We start from the raw sequence: 22,003 nt of genomic DNA, 5'->3' as shown, positions 1-22,003 counted from the left end.
GAAATCAAACGATGTATTGCATTAGGCAAATCTGCTGCACAAGCCCTTTTTAAAGTGTTGAAGAGCAAGGTGCGCCTAATCCAAGCCATGGTGTTTTTCAATAATGTCATATGCATGCAAAAGCTGGACAGTGAATAAGGAAGACCGTGGAAGAATTGATGCTTTTGAGTTATGGTGTTGGAGGAGAATATTGAAAGTGCCATGGGCTGCCCAAAGAACTGATAGGTCCGTTTTGGGAGAAGTGCAGCCAGAATGCTCCTTGGAGGCCAAGATGACCAAATTTCGTCTCTCATACTTCAGACATATTGTCAGGAGGGACCAGTCGCTGGAGAAGGATATCATGTTTGTTAAGGTGGAGGGTCAGAGAAAAAGAGGACGACCCCCAACAAGATGGATTAGCCAAGTGGCAGCATTGATGGCCTCAAGTGTGGCAACAGTAGTGAGGTTGGCCCAGGATTGGGCAGAGTTTCGTTCTGCTGTGCATAAGGTCACTATGGGTTGGTACTGACTCGTTGGCACCTGAAAACAACAACAACATTCTTCATACATGCCATGTTCCAAGTATCAATGAATATTTATAACTGTTTCTCCTTATTTTGAGTTGTGCCCCTTCAACAAATGAAGATACCAAAGGCTTTACTCCATTTACTTTATCACGATCATCTCTTCTTTGAGGATGCAAGTCTTTCTCTGTTGTATTTTGAGTGCCTTCCAACCTGAGGGGCTCATTTTCTGGCACTATATCTGACAGTGATCCACTGCTATTTGCAATGTTTTCAGTGACTAAGTATGCAGAAGTAGTCGTCGTAGTTTGTCTTAGTCTGAAAACTCAACTGAAACTTGCCCAGCGTGGTTGACTCTGCTGATACTTAAAATACCGGTGGCATAGCTTCCAGCATCTAGCAACATACTATCCACCTTGAATGCTAATGTTTATTGTTTACATTTTTACCTGTTTGTAGAGGTTGCTCTATTTCTGTCACTTTACTGCCCAATGAACCATCTGGAACAATAACAATAAAATGCTTTTTTTTTCCTTTAAAAAGTTTGTAGTAAGTAGTAAGTCATTTATATATATATATATATATATATAAATTTAAAATAGCTACAGTTAAAAGAATAATTATAAAACAAGCACTCATTTATCTGTTATCATAACCAAAAAAACAAAATCCACTGCTGTCAGGTTGATTCTGACTAATAGCGACCCTGTGAGTGGTTTTGTAAGATTTTAAATCCCTGAAGGAGCAGAAATTCTCATCTTTCTCCCAACGAGCAGCTGGTGGGTTTGAACTGCCCAGCTTGCAGTTAGCAGGCCAACGTTTATCCTGCAGTAGCACCACCAAGGCGCCTTGTATCTTCCACATTGAGCAAGAAATAGGACATAAGGCCCCAGAGCCCCTGCGTGCCCCTCCTGATAATTCCCCTCCCTCCCTAACGTAATTACTAGACTAAACTTTGTATGACTCATTTTCTGTTCTTTTTTTTTTTTTTCAAAAAAACTTTGTGTATGTTTTAGAAACACACATGTTTATGTTTATATATATGCATGTATTATATGTATGTATGTACATATGTTTTATAAATATACATATAGATATGCTTATATCTTGAGCTTTTTGTAACAGAATCCTACTATATTCTCTTTTGTAACTTGCTTCTTTCTCTCAGTATTATGTTTTGGTGTTCCATCCATATTGAGGTGTGCAGTTTGGCATTCTACTGTCTGAAAACAGTACTGTTTATCATTTTACTATTGATGAATGTTTGCTTCTATTGTTTTGGAAATCAATGCTGTTATAATACTTTTGTACACATGTGAAAGTTTCCTTAAGGTATGTACCTAAGAATTTAATCATTAACTTATAAGGCAAAATACATGTTCAGATGTACTAGGTAGTGTCAAGCTGTTTTTCAAAGTGGTGGTGGTGGTGGGTGGTGGTGGATATGTGCCGCAGAGTCAGTTCCAACTCATAGCAACGCTATATAGGGTTTCCAAGTCTGTAAATCTGTACGGGAGCAGAAAGCCTCATTTTTATCCCATGGAGCGACTGATAAACCTTATGGTTAGCAGCCCAGATTGTCATTCAGGGCTCCTTATTTTTTCACAGTAAATGTACCAATTTTTTCTCCCATTAGAAGGTGATAGGAGTTCCTGTTGCTCTGTATCCTTGCCAATACATGTTATTGCCCAACTTCTTAATTTTAGCCTCGTTGGAAGACCAAAGAATTTAATTATGGTGCAGGTGGTTTTGTTAAGTGCCATCGAGTTGATTCCGACCCATAGCAACCCTGTGTAGGTTTTCCAATGAGCTGCTGGTGAGTTTGACCCACCGACCTTGCAGTTCAAACAGCTTTGCAGTCTGACACATTAGTCCATAGGTATTGGTGAAGAATATGGAATATACCATGTACTGCCAGAGAATGAATAAATCTGTCTTGGAAGAAGTACAACCAGATGCTTCTTAGAAGCCAGGATGTTGAGACTTCATCTCTCATCCTTTGGCCATATCATCCCTGGAGAAGGTAAAGGCAGTGATAAAGAGGACGCCCCTCAGTGAGACAGACTGACACAGTGGCTGTCCCAGTGCACTCAAACCTAGCACCCATCATGAGCCTGGTGCTGGACCGGGGAGTGTCTAGTTCTGGTGTTCACAGGGTCACTATGAATCAGAATTAACCAAGTAGCACCCAATAACAACAGTAGCAGTAGTTGTGAAAGGACCTCTAGTGTCACAGGAGTTAAGCACTTGACTACCAACTGACATGGTGGTAGTTTGAACCAACTCAGCCATTCTGCAGGAGAAAGAACAGATGGTCTGCTTCTGTGAAGATTTTTTAAAAAACAACCTAAAAACCAAGTTGATGCCAATTCATAGAGACCCTACAGGATTGGGTGGAAGTGTTCCTTAGTGTTGCCAAGGCTGTAAATCTTAAATGGACGCTGACTGCCTTACCTTTCCTCTGTGTAATGGCTGATAGGTTCAAACCTCCAACCTTCTGGTGAGCAGTTCATGCTGAACCCACTGCACCACCTTAGAATGCCCTATGAGTCAGTTTTACTTTGTCATGTAGGTTTGCCATGAGTCGAAAATTGACTTGAGGAACCTAACAACAGTCATCCTTGTGAAGTGATACCTCTTTGTGGTTTCAATTTGCATTTTAGAGTTTGACATAAAATGGAACATCTTTCCCAGTGTCTAGGAACCACTGATACACGTCTTCAGGGAAGTGGCTCCTCCGTGTCTTATTCAATTTTTCTGTTTTTGGTTCCTTTTTTTTTTTTTTAAGCCTTCTGGTTTGTCATACTTTGTCAGTGTTATAGGAGTTGCAAATTAGTATACTTTCATTCTCATTCTGCTAATGCACTCCAAAAGTTCCCTGAGCAAACTTAGAGATCACAAACCCTTGGTCCAGGCTCCTGCTGGAGGGACTGTGCGACAAATAGCCATGTGGCTCTGCACAGGACAGGCCTGGCACTTGGGAGGGAGATGCAGCTCAGGGCCCGCTGCTGACCTGTGGTCTTGCCTTCACAGATGGAGCAGGAGGATTTTGTAATGGAAGGACATGGCAAGACTCCACCTCCTGGCGAAGAAAGCAAACCGTGAGTCACGATTTATTTAAAAAGGATTCTGTTACAGGTTGTCTGGACCACTTTAGTCAGACCTGCTGAGAATGTGTTTGCTTGGGATGTATTCTCTGGGGACGTTGAGGGTCCCTCTAGCTGCTTTGGTGACTGTTCCAGCATTGCTCCCATTTGTAAACCAGCTAATTGGTGGTGCCAGAAAGTTGGCTTGGTAGTTTTTCACACAGTGACTAATCAAACCTTATGTTACACTTGAGCAAAAGCTTTAGGACTCAAGATGTTACAAATGGAAGGATTTCAGTTTGGTTGATTTCCAAACAAGAAAGTATAAAACGGTAGATCCTTTTCTTGACAATGTCTTTATGACATAAATTAATAAGCCTGGCTCTCTGCATTCCCAGTGTGAATTTATCTCACTAGAACTTTCTGAAATTCGATTCCATTCTGTTCCTTACACTTCTGGTCTTTGTTTTAAATAACAAGTTGTTTCCCTAAAGGAACAAGAATGATAAATAATACAACCGTAGCCAACATTTAAAGTAATCCCAGGCATCTTCCCTGACTTCTGAAAGGGGAGTTGGTTTTCACACTGAAATTGGAAATCGGCTAGGTGGCTTTTTGGTGGAAGTGAGTTGACCTTTTCCTTTCTGTGTCACAGAATGTGAGAAATCGTTCTGCACAGCAGACTGGGTTTTGTTATGTCCTTTTAAAGGAAGAACAGCTCGCGCTGATGTCAAGTTCTACCACGCCAACTATTTTTATTCAGCAGTAGCCTTTTAAGTTGAATGGGACAGTGATTCATGGAATTTATTAAAAATCTGAAGAGAGGAACTCCTTTCCCTTGGCTTTAAAAAAAAAAAAAAAAAAAATGCCTCTCCTGGAAAGTAGTTTAGCTTGGGTCTGCCTTCTGACAGTTCTGTCTCTTATGAAACCCTTAGGAATGGCTTTTACAGAGTGGCCGATGATTCCTGGAGGCCAGCTTCGTTAGAGGAGAATGGTGTATCTTGTATTTTGTTGTGAATGGAAACCAGGATATTTTCACAGCTGGTTTAGTTTGCTAACCAGGCAGTTTTAAAAATAGCTTACAGTATAAATCCTAGCTTTGCTGTATTCTGTCAAACGCCCTTATATTCTGAATGGTCTGACAGAATCAATTCATTTTCAGCAAATGAGAATGCCAAACGTCTAGCCCCCATAGAATGAAGGAGAAACAAACACTTCAGGTGCTTTGGCCTGTAGCCCTTTACTGTTCTGTCTACTCCTGTCCCAACTCTGGACAAAGGTCTTGTGATGTAAAAACCATAACTTCCATTTGACAAGGGTCTGTTGTGCCCAAGGTACTTGGCTTAGATGCTTGGTATGTGTTATTTCCACTTGTGTGTTGCCATTTCACTTAGGGATCAAGTTGAGGAACTTGTGCATGGAAATACTGCTTGAAATGACAATCAAGATTTGAACCTGGACATTTCTGACTTAACAGTGCTTTATTGTATCACTGTCTTGAGCCGGTATCCTTTGCCAGCCTTAGGAGTTGTGTTCCTGAAAAGTAGTGTGGTTAACAAAACTGCAGTTGTCAAGATCAAAGTCTCAGGGATCCCAGGGAGTTGAGAGGGGAACAATGGAAATGGCTTTAAGCCTATTTTTAAAACACAGATGCAACTAGAGGGTATCTATTTCCCAAGCAAACTCACTCTATCAGGTAACCCCTGTCCTGAGTCAGCTGCTTTAGGTATTCAGGAACCCTTGCTGGGGCAGATTCTCCCACAAGTTTTATATTTTACAAGCAGCCTCACCAGACTTGAAGTGCCCTGTGTTGTATCCTTCTCATTGCCTCTGTTTGGTTTCACGAGTGTCACGTTGCCTGTCCTTTTCACAGATTGATTCCGGGTTGTTTTCTGGACCTGCTCTGCTTTCATAACACAGAAATGTATTTTTTCATTAGGCACTAACTACTCCCTTAGACCTACGCACCTCGTCTGTGCCAGTGGGGAGCAAAAGTACTGTGTTCTTTTGTTTGCATCAACAGCAGTAACAAGACTTAATTTTTCCTCCTTTATATCGCAGAACTGCAGTTATCAAAGGATTATTACCGTACTTTATAAAAATGATTACATCCTGGGTTTTGGGATCTAGGAACTGAATATACTACCTGCTAGGATTCTGGAAAATGTCATGTGGCTGAATGACTATGATATTCCCACTCATTCCATTGTTCATTTTTTATTATAAAAGTTATACATCCTTAGGGTATACCTTTTGGTTGTTTGAATGGTTATATATTCCTGAGTGCTTCGGTGTACATCCAAAAAAGGAAAAAAAACAAACAAACAAACAGAGGGACTGGAAGCAAATGCTGTTGAATGATGATGCATGGAGGGGACTGTAATTGCGATTAAACGAAAGACGATAGGATGAATGTAAAGCTGATGTTCTCCCATGTAAACTATCACTCAATTCATGATAAAAACTTAAACTAAAAAAAAAGTAATACATTCTTGTCAAACATTCACAGTCAGCGTGGCTATAAAAGTGAGACTCTTTTATCTTCCCCCTCCTCCTAATCTTCCTAAACATATCCTGTATATTTTGAAACAGCAAAATAGACCCACCCTAATATACTTCCACTGAGACTTGCTTTTTTTTATTGGACAACTTTCAGAGCCCATTCTTTTAAACATCTGTAGAATATTCTGCTGAGTGACTGTCCTGTAATCATTCTTCTCTTGTACACATTTTGGTGCTTTTCTGTTCTTTATTGCAAACAATAGCTAACTGAGTATCCTTAGTCTTGTATCTTTATACACACATGTATTTCTGTACAATAGTAGATTTCTAGATATGGAGCTGTTTGGTTAAAGGGCATGTGTATTTTACCTTTAGGTAATTGCTATCAGTTTACCTTCCAAAAAGGCAAAGTCAGTGTTCACTCCCATCAAACCTGTATGGGCAGGCCCATTTCCCCACACCTTTGACTATAGTGAAACATTTAGTCTTAAGTTTTGCTACTCTGAAATTTTATTACTGTAATGTGTACTGTTCTGCTTACTAATGAGATGGAGTATCTTTTGTTTAGCTTGTATTGGCTGTGTGTGTGTTTTTATTTGTGTATCACCTATTTAACTGGAGTCCTGGTGTGGTGCTGTAGGATAAGTACTGGACTACAAGGTCGGGTTGAACGCCATTGTCGACAGTTCAAACCCAGACATTCTTCAGAAACCCGATACAGTGTCACTATGAGTCGGAACCAACTTGACATCACTGTGTGGCCCTGTGGGTTAATGCGCCAGACTTCATAGCCCTTTGAACTGCAAGGTCTGTGGTTCAAGCTCACCAGCTGCTCCTCGGAAACCCTATACAGACAGTGTCACTATGGGTCGGAACCGACTCAGTGGCACTTCACAACAACAACAACAACAATAACAACATCACCTATTTAAGGAGCCCTGGTAACGTAGTGAGTTATGTGTTGAACTGCTAACTGCAGGGTTAGCAGTTCAAGTCTACCAGATGCCCTGAGGGAGAAAGAAGAGGCTTTATGCTCCTCAGAAACACTATCCAGGGTAGCTCTGAGTCAGAACCAGCTCCATGGCATACTACCACTACCACCACCACTAACACTTAACACCTATGTACTGTACTGTTCTAATGTTGCCATTGGTTCATTTGTTTTCTAGCTTTATAGGAGTCCTTTATCGATTGTAGATACTAATCTTTGTCCATTGAGATGTTTAAAATGTATTCTCCCAGTTCTTATCTTTGAATATTTCAGTCTCGTACATTCTCACGTTGTTGTTAAGTGCCTTTGAGTCAATTCCAACTCATAGCAGCCCTGTTTAGGGTTTCCAAGGAGCGGCAGGTGAGTTTGAACTGCTCAGCTGTTCGGTTCAAACCAACCTTTCATTATCCTACAGTCCAATGCATTATCCCACAGCGCCACACCATGACTCCATTCATTTTAATAGACCTTTACAATTTTTATGTTGTGCAGTCTGGCAGCCTCATTGGCTGGCATGTTTTGTGCTTGCTTAGAGAAGTCTTCCCTACCCTTGTTGTGAGATGCCATTGAGTTGGTACCAACTCATAGTGACCCTATGCACAACAGAACGAATCACTACCTAGTCCTGTGCCAACCTTATCATCGTTGCTACACCTGAGCCCATTACTGCTGCTACCATGCCAGTCTATCTCACTGAGGGTCTTCCTCTTTTGCTCTGACCCTCCAACTTTATGCATGATGTCCTTCTTCAGGGACTGGTCCCTCCCCTACATGATGAAATAACTGAAGTGTTTCTGCTTTATATTTTACAGTTAGGTCTTTAATGGAACTGCTTCTGATTTTTGTGTCTAGTATGAAGCAGAGATCTAAATTGATTTCTAAGATGGATCTCATTCATGGTCTGATTCTGTATGAATAGCCTGCGTCTCTCAAGGAGGCATGCAGAACACCGGGTAATGTGACTTGCCCAAGGTCATAGAGCACATTCTTGAAAGTATCCGGATGAGAGTGCTGTTTGTTAGTATAAAAGCTCCACTTTCCTCGTCAGTTCATGTAACATTTCAACTGCAGGTTTTTACTTCATTGATGATGGTTGCTTCAGTAGAACTAAATTGATAGGCAGATTGAGTTAACTCTGCACATAGAAAAGTAAAGAAAGAATTGACTTTTGATATTAGGGAGATCTGTGTTAAAACTGTTCATCTTTAAATCAGTTGTGCTGAATTCTGGTATGTGTATGTTGTTGTTGTATATATAACTTTAAATGGAGCCCTGGTATGGTGCTATTGAACAAACACTGGACTGCTAAGTACAAGGTCAGTGGTTCAAACCCACCAGTGGCTCCTTGGAAACCCTACATAGGGTCACTATGAGACAGGAACAACTCAACACCACTTAACAGCAACAACAGTGGCTTTAAACAAGGAGCTCGGGTGACACAGTAGGTAATCATTTGGCTGCTAAATGAAAGCTTGGAAGTTTAAGCCTAAGTAGAGGCTCTGAAGGAGAAAGATCTGGCAGTCTGCTCCTCGAAAGATTGGTGGTGGCAGTAGTTGTGCACTACTGAGTTGGTTCCAAGTCACAGCGACCCCTGTGTCGGGTTCCCGAAGCCGTTGGTCTTTATAGGAGCAGATTATTGCTCTTGTCGTTAAGTACCTTTGAGTCGGCTTTGATTCATAGCGATTCTGTATCTAGGGTTTCTGAGGAGCGGCTGCTGAGCTTGAACTGCTCACTTTATGGTTCAAATCAATTTTGCAGTCCGGTGCATTAACCCGCAGCACGCAGCCTGGAAATACTATGAGGCCATTCTACTCTGCCAAATGTGGTCATTATGAGTTGAAGTAGACTCCAGGTCAGCTAATGAAAACAGCATGATATTATGTACTTTGTTTATATTTTTGCTGTTTAGTGGAGTTGATTTGCTATTAGTATATCTCATAGGGTCATTTTTCTGAAGTTGTTCACTTTTAGAGCTACTGTAGCAAATCAGACAAGCTAAGTTTGTTGCCCTATAATTCCTGTTGCTATAGAGTCAATTCCAGTTCCTAGTGACCCTGTAAAACAGATGGCGTTTCCAAGTCTGTTAAGGATTTATAGAAGCAGACTGCCATGCTTAACCACTGTGCCACCAAGGTTTCTTGTCCTGTAATTGCTTTATAAAAATTACACGGCTTTATGGCTTTAATCATATGGTGTGTGTAACACAGGAATAAACATAAAATTGTTAAATTTTTCAAAAAGGAACATTAGCGGGTACATGCTTGCTCATAGATTGTGTCGGACCATGCTGATTGAAAGTTCATTTCATATCCAGTGCTTCCACCCAGGCATGTTGTTGTTGTTAAGTGCTGTTGAGTTGGTTCTGGCTCACAGTGACCCTGTATAGGATTTCTGGGGAGCGACTGGTGGGTTTGAACCACTGACCTTGTGGTTAGCAGTCCACTGCTGATCCTATAGGGTCACATCAGAGCTCCACCCAGACATATAGGCATGCTTTTGATTTGGTTTTGTTTACGACACACAAGTAGTAGCTTGATGCTGTTGGGCAAATCTTTCCATTGTGAATGATTGTAAAGCTCAATATCAGTTTTGGTGTAATAGTGAGTTTGGCCCCTTCTTTTTTACATTTTTTAGTTATACATAACTCACAAACAAGTCTGACCTTTAAATCTCCATGCCAAATTGAGCTCATTCTCAAAAGACCCTCAATTTGTGTTTAACCTATGTAAATGCTTCCATTTTTTAAGTAAATTTTTAATTATTGAATTTTCTAAATTCTCATAGTTCATTTTATAAAAGGTTATCATTAAAAATAAAACTCACTTTATAATAGATTTTATAGATCGTATCCACTTTTGGTACCCAGCTTTCAGTATGGGTTGCATCTCAATATAAAGAAAACAGGGGGGCAGGCTTGTAGGATATACCCTTTGGTTGGTTGATGATGCATGGAGGGGATTGTAACCATGCCAATGAAATGATATACGATAGGATAAATGTAAAACTAATGTTCTTCCATGTAAACTATCACATAATTCACAATAAAAAGTTTAAAAAAAGAAAACAAAAATCCTCACCACTGGACCAATAAATAATATCAAGATAAATGCAGAAAAGATTGAAGTTGCCAAAAACTTTATTTTGCTCAGATCAAACGGCAACACTCATGAAAGCTGTCAAGAAATCAAACAGTATATTGCATTAAACAAATCTTCTGCACAAGATCTCTTTAAAGTGTTCAAGAACAATGATGTCAGTTTGAGGACTAAGGTGCACCTGACCCAAGCCATGGTATTTTCAATAACCTCATATGCATGTGAAAGTTGGACAGTGAATAAGGAAGACCATAGCAGAATTGATGCATTTGAGCTGTGGGGTTCGAGAAGAATATTAAAAGTACCATGGACTGCCAAAAGAACAAATCAGTCCCTGGAAGCCAGGATGGCTAGACTTCATCTCTCATCCTTCAGACATATTGTCAGAAGGGACCAGTCCGTGGTGAAGGCGATCATGTTTGGTAAGGGGGAGGGTCAGAGATAAAGAGAGAGACCCTCGGTGAGATGGACTGGCCCAGTGGCAACAGCGATGGGCATCAATGTAGCAGCGATTGTGAGGTCTGTCCAGGAGCAGGCAGTGCCTCGTTCTATTGCTCATAGGGTCACTGTGAGCTGGTACTGACTCGACAGTACCTAACAACAACTAACAAATCCACTTTTAGAGCCCTGGTGTGGAATGCAGGATAGGCACTAGACTACTAAGTGCAAGATTGACAGTTCAAACCCACTAGCTGCTCATAGAAACCCTACACAAGGTCGTGAGGAGTCAGAAGCGACTCACTGGCACACAACAACTTTTAAGTGTCCAAAAAATGGGCGGTGCAAATAGTTAAGCGCTCAACTTATAGCTGAACGGTTGGTGGTTCTAACCCACCCAGGGGTGCCTTGAAAGATAAGTCTGAGGATCTGTTTCCAGAAGATCACAGCCTTAACGGCTTTGTGGAGGAGTTCTGCTCTGACCCATGTGGGGTTGCCATGAGTTGTAATTGTCTCCATGTCAGCTGACAACAGTAGTATCCCCTTTTGAGGGATTGCTGATAGAATTAATTGCATGTCTTCCTCTATTATATATGTCTGTACTCTCTTGGGATGTCATCTTGTTTGATGTCACTCTCAAAAGGAAGACCTTTTTAGAGCTTGCATGGGAGACCCCCAGGGATATCAGAGTGTTGAAAGCAGTTTTATATTGATGATTCAGAGGGAAGAACATAGTTAGCTGAGTCAGCACAGCCCTTTGTACCCTGTGTGGTGTGGAATGGCTTTTGTGCTTCAGGTGTTGATTTTTAAATGTCTTAACTCTCATGTTTTGATTAAATTCTCTTCAGACTAATTACATTCTTCCCAACCTAAATGTCTAGTTTATAAAATAACTTTTTTCCCCTTGAAATATTAATTATAATTAAAGCACAGACCTTTCTTAAGTTCTAACAGTTTGCCCTTACTTTGTCTTTATTTCTGTTCATATTCTAGCTTCTTAACCTATATTTATAGCTTCTTCAGGTTTTCCTTAGCATCCACAGTGATTCTTAAAGGTTTATTCTCCCCAGATCTCCACATTATTATTGTTGTGAAGTGTTGTCAAGTTGGTTCTGACTCAAAATGACCCCATTTAGGGTTTCCAAGGAGCAACTTGGTTTGAACCACTGACTTTGTGGCCAGCAGTCCAGTGCTTATCCTACAGCGCCACACCAGGACTCCAATCTCCACATTAAGACTCCCTTTTACTAGGATAAGGAGCCCTGGTGGTGTTGTAGAATAAACACTGGGTGGCTAACTACAAGGTTTGCAGTTCAAATCTACTAGCCACTCTGCAGGAGAAAAATGAGGCTTTCTGCTCCTATAAAGAATTGTTGCTGTTGTTGTACGTGCCGCCAGCCTCAGAAACCCTGTACAGGGTCACTGTGTGTCAGAAGCGATGGCAGTGGCTTTGGTTTTGGGTTTTCCAAGAATAGTCCTTATTTCATATTGGAGCGTCAATTTAACACCAAGCTCTTTGTGTTCTATGTGTTTGTTTAAATGCTTTGAGCAGCTCTAAAGCCTCATAAATACACATATACACAAAAGGAAATATTTCCAAACTACTTGTTTTATAATTATCCTCAAAACACATACTTGGTATTTATTCATATTGCTGCTAGGCACTGTTACATTGATTCCAACTCATCGTCAGCCCATGAAACAGAGTCAGCCTGCCCCCATTGTATAATCTTTACAGGGAGTCCTGGTGTGGCTGTGGGATAAGCACTGGCTTGCTTAACCACAAGGTTGGCAGCTCAAACTCACTAGCTGCTCTTTGGAAACCCTGTACAGGGCCTCTATGAGTCAAGGTCAACTTGACAGCACTTAACAACACCAATCTATACAAGAGGGTAACGCCAAGTCTTTTTCTCGCAGAGCTGGTGGGTGAATTCAAACCACCAACTTTTTGGTTAGCAGCCAACCATTTGTGTCACCAGAGCTCCTAGGGAAGATTTTTTTTTTGAGTGTTGTTTTTTCTTTGTTTGTGTATCCTACCATCAGATTTTCACCAGTTTTGTTTTCTTTGAAGCATTAAAATACTTACATGTTGAAATGAACTTATTATGCACAAATTGAACTCTCCCTAAACTCAGTCATTCTTGCCCAGCAATAAGCTGGACGTCAGAAGAGTAGTTGGTCTTTATAATCTTTCCAGATTGTTTATGGGAGAGAGGAAATCAAATGTTATTTTCAAGTTAATATTCTGAAAATGTCACAAAAAGGTTCAATAGATGATAGTTTATGATCTTAGAATTTTCGTTGCTGGGAATTTTAGTAAAACCATAAACACTTTGTACCAGATCTTTGGGAAATGTTCTGTTGCTAATAAATTTTCTAATTTTCATTGAACTGACTTAAAAAACCTAGGACACTGACAATGCTTTCTTTCCCAAATGTCTTATAATCATAGTAAATAATTTCTGAATTCTGTTTTATGAGGCTTTTCTTGACTGTCTGGGCCAGGATTAATTGCTGAGAGAAACTTCAAGAAATACGTATTTCACAATTGGAAATGAGTCCAAACTTACGGGTTGCTCTGTCTTATAGACTCATAGTGCCCCTGTGTTGGGTTCCCGAGGAATGGTGAGTTTGAACCGTGACCTTGTGATGTAGTGTTTATAAAGAACCATAAGATGGGTTTGAACTGTCAACCATTAGGATAGCAAGTGATCACAAATGGCTTGCACCATCCAGATTTCTATGTTCAGTATCAGGACTATCCAATGGTATTATGAAGAGAAATTAATTTTCATTTCCCCCAAACTCACTAGAGGGTATGTTCCACCTGGCTTTCCCTTCTCACTGAGAATCTCTGTGAACTAAGGAAATTGAACTGAAATAGAGTGGGGAGTGGGTGTGGAGAATATAGTAAAGGACAGAGAGGTTGGGTGCATGGTGGTGGCAGGCAGAAAAAACGGTTAAGCCTTTGTGCTAGACAGTCAGTTCTTTAAAGATAGAGACTTATGATAACTTGTTCACTTCCAAGCACATAGAGTCAACAGTGAATGAATGAATGTCACAAATCCAAAAGTGTATGAATTGTTGAATACAAAACCAGTGTGCTTTATAAAATTTCAAATCACAATAAAAAGTTAAAAAAATATATGAGGGTGAATAAAAAATGATCCACACTCAGGTTACATTCAAATACCTGTCCACATCCTCAGCTGATGACAACATCAAATAAGCGTGCGAAATGATTCTGTTGAATAGATGAGCGACAGTGGATTACGTGGGAAATCATTTGCAAATCAGCCTTGGCTCTGCCTGTGAAATAATCCACAACAGACTTGGGTTTCAAAAAGTTTGTGCAGATGGATAATGAAACAGTTCACAGAAGAGCATAAACAGAAATATTTGGACATCTGCAAACAGAATTTGAATCAGTAATCTAAGGAAGGTAAAAGTTTCTTTAAAGAAAAATCTTTACTGATAATGAAACCTGGATTTATCATTAAGAGCCTGTGAGTAAACATCAGAGTATGAAATGGAAACATCCTCATCCCCCAACCAAGAAAAAAGTCAACAGTCAACCATCAGCTGGAAAATGGATGCTTTACAGTTTTCTGGGATTCTCAAGGGCTACTATTGGAACTCTATCAGGAAAAAGGTTCACCAATCAACAGTGCTTATTACAGTGAGATGCTCACCGAAGAGCTGTAATCTAAATTTTGGATTAAACACAGAGGATTGCTATCCAAGGGCATTGTGATCTTGAATGGCAATGTACCTCTGCCCACACTGTTGACACTCTGCAAAAACTTCATTTTGAGGTGTTAAAGCATCCTCCCTATAGTCCTGAGCTTGCTCCATCAGACTTTCACCTGTTTGGTCCCCTGAAAGTAGCCCTTGGAGGAGGAAGATTCACCTGTGATGAAGAAATGAAGACTGTGCTGCACTCGTGGCTCGCAGCTCAGCCTAGAACATTTTAAATAAGGAATATAAAAGTTTGTTGACAGATGGACAAAGCTTATTGAAAAGCAAGGAGATTATGTCAAAAAACGATGTGTTCGTCTTTTCTAAAAGTTGATTAAAATGAATTCTTCAGCCAGAGTGAGGATTATTTTTTACTTGCCCTCGTATATAACAACCTATAAAATAAAAATACATGTAAAGAAAATGCAAGTGGTTACTTCTAGGGGGCTCTACGTATTGTGATATTGCCTATATTTTATTATAAGAATTTAGGTTAATATAACTCTAAAAAAATGTAGAATTTTGAAATGGGAGAAAGTTGGGGGTGGGGGAGAAGATTGAATGGAAGCTGTCAGTAAATTTTCGTTGAGTCTTATGAGTCCATGTTGAACACACTCACTTTGAACATCTGAAAATCTGAGCTGGTATTATAAAAAAAATCTTAATCCCAGAATATTAAATTTGTTATCAGCAGAAGATGAATGAAAAGGGGACATGTCAAGTTGACCTTATTTAGTAGTTTCTTGACAATGTTCCAGAAGACCTGATTTGATCCCTGTTCTTCTAGAAGTGTCCTTACCTGTAAGCCAGTTGTTGAGTATTGTTCATTTTGTAGAGAGTGCCTTTCTAGCTGAGTCTGAATTGTCATTAGCTTCTAAGGATCTCCATCAGCCTTTAACTAAAAAAACAAAATAACCAGACCTGATGCTTTTGAGTGAATTCTGATGCATGGCAACCCTATAGGACAGAGTAGAGCGGCCCCGTAGAGTTTCCAAGGCTGTAGTTTTAGAGAGGCGTCCTGGTGTGGGGCTATAGGAGAAGCACTGGACTACAAGGTCAATTTGAACTCTAAGGTCTGTGGTTCAAACCCACCAGCCTCTCCTTGGAAACTATACAGGGTCACTGTGGGTTTGAAAAGACTCAGTGATAGTAGGTTTGTGAAACTTTCTACCTTGGAGCTGCTGCTGGGTTCACACTGGTGATCTTTTGATTGTTACCCAAGAATGTCCCCTCTGTGCCACCATCTTCCGATTGCATACCTGGTATCCATTCTCCTTACATACAAAGACTCTACTTTAGGAAGTAGGGGAAAATCCAACTTTTATGGGAGTGTTTAAGAAAAGAAATTTCATTTTGAAGGCAAAATTTGGTACAAAGGTGAATATGTATTTACAATGAGAAGTCACAAAAACTGATAATACATTTTTTTTTCCTTAAATGTTTTATTGTGAATTATGTGATAGTTTACATGGGAGAACATTAGTTTTACATTCATTCTATCATATATCATCTCATTGCCATGGTTACAATCCCCTCCATGCAATCCTTCCCCAGTTGTTGTTGTTGTCAGGTGCCATCGAGTCGGAACCGACTCATAGCGACCCCATGCACAGCAGAACGAAACAATGCCCGATCCTGGGCCAACCTCACCAACGCTGCCACCCCCAAGTCCATCAATGATGCCTCCTGGCCGATCCATCTCGTTGGAGGTCTTCCTCTTTTTCTCTGACCCTCCACCCTACCCAGCATGACATCCTTCTCCAACGATTGTTTCCTCCGGACTACATGTCCAAAGTAGGAGAGACGAAGCTTAGCCATCCTGGCCTCCAAGGAGCACTCTGGCTGCACTTCTTCCAAAACAGATCTATTGGTTCTTTTGGCAGTCCATGGCACCCTCAGTATTCTCCTCCAACACCACAACTCAAAGGCATCAATTCTTCTACGATCCTCTTTATTCACTGTCCAGCTTTCGCATCCATATGAGGCTATTGAAAACACAATGGCCTGGGTCAGGCGCACCCTAGTCCTCAAGCTGACATCTCTGCTCTTCAATACTTTAAAAAGTTCCTGTGCAGCAGATTTGCCCAGTGCAATACGTCGTCTGATCTCTTGACTGCTGCTTCCGCGAGTGTTGATAGTTGATCCAAGAAGAATGAAGTCCTTGACAACTTCAATCCTTTCTCCATTGATAAGAATGTTGTTTATTGGTCCAGTGGTGAGGATTTTTGTTTTCTTGACATTGAGATGCAATCCATATCGAAGGCTGTGCTCTTTAATCTTCATAAGTAAATGTTTCAAGTCCTCTTCACTTTCAGCGATCAAGGTTGTATCATCTGCATATCGCAGGTTGTTAATGAGTCTTCCTCCAATCCTGATGCCACGTTTTTCTTCATAGAACCCAGCTTCTCGTATTATTTGCTCAGCATACAGGTTGAATAAGTATGGTGAACGAATACAACCCTGTCTCACACCTTTCCCAATTTTAAAACTTTCAGTGTTCCCATGTTCTGTTCGAACAACTGCTTCTTGGTCTAGGTACAGATTTCTTAGAAGTACAATTAAGTGTTCTGGAATACTCATACTTCTCAATGTTGTCCATAGCTTGTCATGATCCACACAATCGAAACCCCCCAGGTATTCAGAACACAGTCGCTCTCCCTCTCTGGATCTAAAGTCTCCTTCTGCTCCATCACTCCACGTCATCATCTCTGGCTCCATTTCAGGCATCATTGCTTCTCTGGGTAGGGTCCCGCTCTCTGCTATTCTCCTTTGATGGTCCTAGGGACCTCCGCTCCTAGACTGGAAAAGTTAATTACTCCCCTTTACATTTCCCACCCTCACAAACAGTCCTGATAACAATTATTCACTATTGTATCACAAGAGACCCATCTGCATTTCATTGCATCAGCCCCACCTAGTCAGAATGAATACTACTCACTGGAGATTCTGCCTTCCTCCAGGCCCTCTGGATCTAGGTTCCCTCTTGAAAGCTTGTAAGCCAGTCACTTCTTGCCTTTGTAGCCCCCTCCCCCCCACCCCCCATTTTGGGTAGCCAATGTCCAAGTTGCCCATCCCTGTCTACTCTGTGTGTGGAGGGTTTGGGGATGATTCTTGCTGTAAGGACTTGTTCCTTCTGGTAATACATTTTTAAAGCAGAAGCTTTAAAAAAAAAAAAAAAATAGATGTTTATATTAAGTCACTACCTGACACATTTCTCTGAATTTTTTTCCTCTACATCTTTTGGCTGCGTACTGTTTGGTCCTCTGAAAAGAGATCAATGTATAGATAAAGTAGTTGACCAGCTATGGTTTTTATTATTGCTAGAGTAGAAAAGTTCCTTTTGGCCTCACAACATGTTACTGGTAACATCAAATAAATTTGTGAGACTCTTAACAGCTTTGGGGAAATCTCCATCAACTGTCATGGCTAATCCTACGTGGGCTCTCTCAGATTGTAAGGCTTCAGCTGTTCTTGTGGGTTGAGACTACTCTTTGAGGTGACACATTCATATTATGGTAAGACCCAGCCCTGCACACTTCTGTCCTGAGGCAGGTTGAGGTGGCCCAACAAGAACTCTTTGTAGGCAAAGATGATCAACACTAACTAAGCCATACTTGGGAAGTGACTGAAGACCACAGAAATCGATTTCACTAAACCCAAACTGGAGTCCTGTGGGTTAAGCACTGGACTGCTAACCATAAGTTTGGCGATTCAAACTCACTAGCCACTCATCAGAAACCCTATACAGGGTTGCTATGAGTTGAACCCAACTTGACAGCACTAACAACCACAAACCCAAACTAAGTGTATCCCCACGCCTAGGCGCCCCTTAGGTTGTTATTGTTAGGAACTCTCCAGTTGATTTCAGCTTAGTGACCCCATTGTGACAGAGTAGAACTGCCCTATAGGGTTTTCTAGACTGTACCCTAGTGGTGAAATGATTAAGTGCTGGCTACTAGCAGAAAGGTTGTTGGTTTGAATCCATTAGCCATTAATCATTTGGTTTGTAGCCAAGTGCTTAAACCATTGTGCCACAAGGGGCCCCTTAGGAGATGCCCAAAATGCCTCTAAAAGCACCCCTAACACCACTAACATAAAGGAGCCTAGGGAATAGTTGAAATGGTAAGAATTGTAATCTTAACAGATTGTGTAGAAAATATCTTGGTTCTGCAAATTTTATAAAAATATGGGGTCATTTAGATACATTGCTAGAGTCCCACCTAGTGCCTTGGGAGGAGATCTGTGGGAGTGAGGAACCCTGCTAATTAAACTTCATTAGCTTTGTGTGGAAGCCATGTCTGTTTTGATCATTCTGGCCAGGCCCTTCCTTTGAGCTGTTGTTGTTGTTGGTTTTAGGCACTAGTGAGTCAGTTCCAACTCATAGCGACCTTCTACACAACAAAACAAAACATTCCTGGGTCCTGAGCCAACCTCACAATAGTTTTTCAGCTTGAGCCCATTGCTGCTGCTACTGGGCCAGTCCATCTCGTAGGGGGTCGTTCTCTTGTTCATTGACCCTCCACTTTACCAAGCATGATGTCCTTCTCCAGGAACTGGTCCGAAGTATAAAAGATGAAGTCTGACCTTCCTAACTTCTAAGGAGCATTCTAGTTGTACTTCTTCCAACACAGATTTGTTTGTTCTTCTGGCGTTCCATGATACTTTAAATATTCTTCTCCAATACCTTAACTTAAATGGATTAATTCTACAGTCTTCTTTATTCATTGTTCAACTTTCACATGCACATGACTCTATTAAAAATACCCTAGCTTGGGTAAGTTACACCTTAGTCCTCTGATATCTTTGCTCTTGAGCACTTTAAAGAGGCTTTGTGCAACAGATTTTCCTAATGCAGCATGCCATTTGATTTCTGGACTGCTGCTTCCATGAATGTTGATTGTGGATCCAAGCAAAATGATGTCTTGCACAGCTTCACTCTGTTCTCCATTTGTATAGATGTTATTTATTGGTTTAGTAGTGCAATCCATACTGAAGGCTATGGTCTTTGATCTTCATCAGTAAGTCTTTTAAGGCCTCTTTGCTTTCAGCAAGCAAGGTTGTATCATCTGCATATTGCATGTTGTTTGTTAGTATTCCTCAAATCCTGGTTCCTCTTCATATAATACAGCTTCTCTGATTATTTGCTCAGCATACAGATTTTAATAAGTATTGTGAAAGAATGCAACCCTGGTTTTAAACCATGCAGTGTCCCCATGTTCTGTTTGAATGATTGCTTCTTGGTCTATGTACAGGTTCCTCATGCGCACAATGAAGTTTTCTGAAATACTCCTCCGTAATGTTGTCCATGGTTTGTCATGGTCCACATAGTCGAAAGCCTTTGTATAGTCAATAAAGCACAGGTGTAAACATCTTTCTGATGTTCCCTGCTTTCAGCCCAAATCCGTCTAACATCAGCAGTGATAATCCCTCCTTCCATATCCTCATCTGAATCCAGCTTGAGTTTCTTACAGTTCATTGTCAATATTACTATTGCCACAGTTTTTGAATTATCTTTAGCAAAATTTAACTTGCATGTGATATTAATGATATTATCTGATGATTTCTGCATTCCATTGCATCACCTCTCTTTGGAATGGGCACAAATATGCATCTCTTCCAGTCAGTTGTCTAGGTAGCTGTCTTCCAAATTTCTTGGCATATATGAGTTAGTGCCTCCAATGCTGCATCAGTTTGTTGGAAGATTATAATTTGTATTCCATCAATTTCCAGAGCCTCATTCTATGCCAATACCTTCAGAGCCCCTTGGACTTTTTCCTTTAGTACAATTGCTCTATATTGTTGTTAGGTGCCATTAAGTTGGTACCAACTCATAGTGACCCTGTGCGCCATGGAATGAAGCACTTTCTGTCTGGTCCTGTTCCATTCGCACAATTATTGTTAAGCTTGAGCCTATTGCTGCTGTTACTGTGCCAATCCAGCTCATTAGGGGTCTTTTGTTTTGCTGACCCTCCACTTTACCAACTATGTTGTCCCTGTCCAGGAACTGGTCCCTTTTGATAATGCATCTGAACCCACGTATCCAGCTTTTAAGAATCTCATCATTTAGAGGAGGAGTAGTACCCAGTCAACCAGTAACAATAATAGAGGTGCCACGGCACACAGAGGAAGGCCCCAGATTCCGCCTGCAGTTTCAAGGACAGCTTCTTTCCAATGTAGTCTTGGTTTTTGAGGTTTAGGTCTAAAGAATTGAAGGGGTTTTGTTTCGTTTTTAAATATTCCCTACAAGGTTGGCTAACATTCTAATTTCCAAGTATAGTAAGAATATAAATGCTAACATTCTAATTTCCAAATATCCTTCTTCCAAAGACTGTTGGATCTAAGTTGCCTTGGAGATTTCCTTGTAGTTTTGGCTACTATTTCTACTTTCTGATTTTGTTGGAGATTAGTACACTGGAAATGCTTACGTCTTACATTTATATGGTTTTCTTGTCACCCTTCCTAGTTGCCATGGTTTGGTAGTACTGAAGCTGGCAAGATTTAGAAAGCCTTTGACTTGCTCATGTTCACTACATGACAGTGTCCTACTCATTCTTTGAGACTCACTTCTAAGCCTTGCCTTCCCTCTGAAATCTTTTCTAATTTTCCTAGTGGTTATCTAGTTCTTTGTATTTCCAACTATAACCATGCTATATCTCTATATTTTCATTATGGTGTTTATCATGTTATTGTTGTTGTTGTCAGGTGTCATCGAGTCGGAACCGACTCATAGCAACCCCATGCACAGTAGAACAAAACAATGTCCCATCCTGGGCCAACCTCACTACTGCTGCCATACTTGAGGCTATTAATGATACCACCTGGCCAATCCATTTCGTTGGGGGTCTTCCTCTTTTTCTCTGACCCTCCATCTTACCCAGCATGATATCCTTCTCCAGTGAGTGGTACCTCCTGACAATATGTCCAAAGTATAAGAGACGAAGTTTAGCCATCTTGGCCTCAAAGGAGTACTCTCGCTGCACTTCTTCCAACACAGATTTATTGGCAGTCCATGGTACTTTTAGTATTCTTCTCCAACAACACAATTCAAAGGCATCAATTCTTCTATGATTTTCCTTATTCACTGTCCAGCTTTCGCATCCCTATGAGGTTTTTGAAAATACCATGGCTTGGGTCAGGCGCACCTTCGTCCTCAAGCTGACACCTTTGCTCTTCAACACTTTAAAAAGTTCCTGTGCAGCAGATTTGCCTAATGCAATAATACGTCGCCTGATCTCTTGACTGCTGCTTCTGCGAGTGTTGATAGTTGATCCAAAAAGAATGAAGTCCTTGACAACATCAATCTTTTCTCTATCGATAAGAATGTTGTTTATTGGTCCAGTGGTGAGGATTTTTGTTTTCTTGACATTGACATGTAATTCATATAGAAGGCTGTGGTTTTTCATCAGTAAGTATTTTAAGTTTTCTTTACTTTAAGCAAGCAAAGTTGTATCATCTGCACATCGCAGGTTGTTAATGAGTCTTCCTCCAATCTTGATGCCACATTTTTCTTCATAGAACCCAACTTCTCTGATTATTTGCTCAGCATACAGGTTGAGTAAGTATGGTGAAAGAACACAACCTTGTCGCACACCTTTCCCAATTTTAAAACATTCAGTGTTCCCATGCTCTGTTTGAACAACTGCTTCTTGG

At 40.7% G+C, this 22,003-nt stretch overlaps 1 protein-coding gene across 1 annotated transcript in view; it reads left to right on the top strand.

The window, feature by feature from the left end:
- Positions 1-22,003, top strand: part of TNRC6B (trinucleotide repeat containing 6B) — a 270,951-nt gene that overhangs the window by 57,945 nt on the left and 191,003 nt on the right. Inside the window, exon 3 of the mRNA XM_006865167.1 lies at positions 3,537-3,604. Within this exon, the coding sequence (XP_006865229.1) occupies positions 3,537-3,604 (68 nt within the window). The remainder of the gene's footprint in view (positions 1-3,536; positions 3,605-22,003) is intronic.

Source organism: Chrysochloris asiatica, unplaced genomic scaffold (genome assembly GCF_000296735.1).
Source record: "Chrysochloris asiatica unplaced genomic scaffold, ChrAsi1.0 scaffold00076, whole genome shotgun sequence".
NCBI lineage: Eukaryota > Metazoa > Chordata > Mammalia > Afrosoricida > Chrysochloridae > Chrysochloris > Chrysochloris asiatica.
Note: the sequence above shows the minus strand (reverse complement) of the source record. Positions and strands in the feature narration are given on the sequence as shown.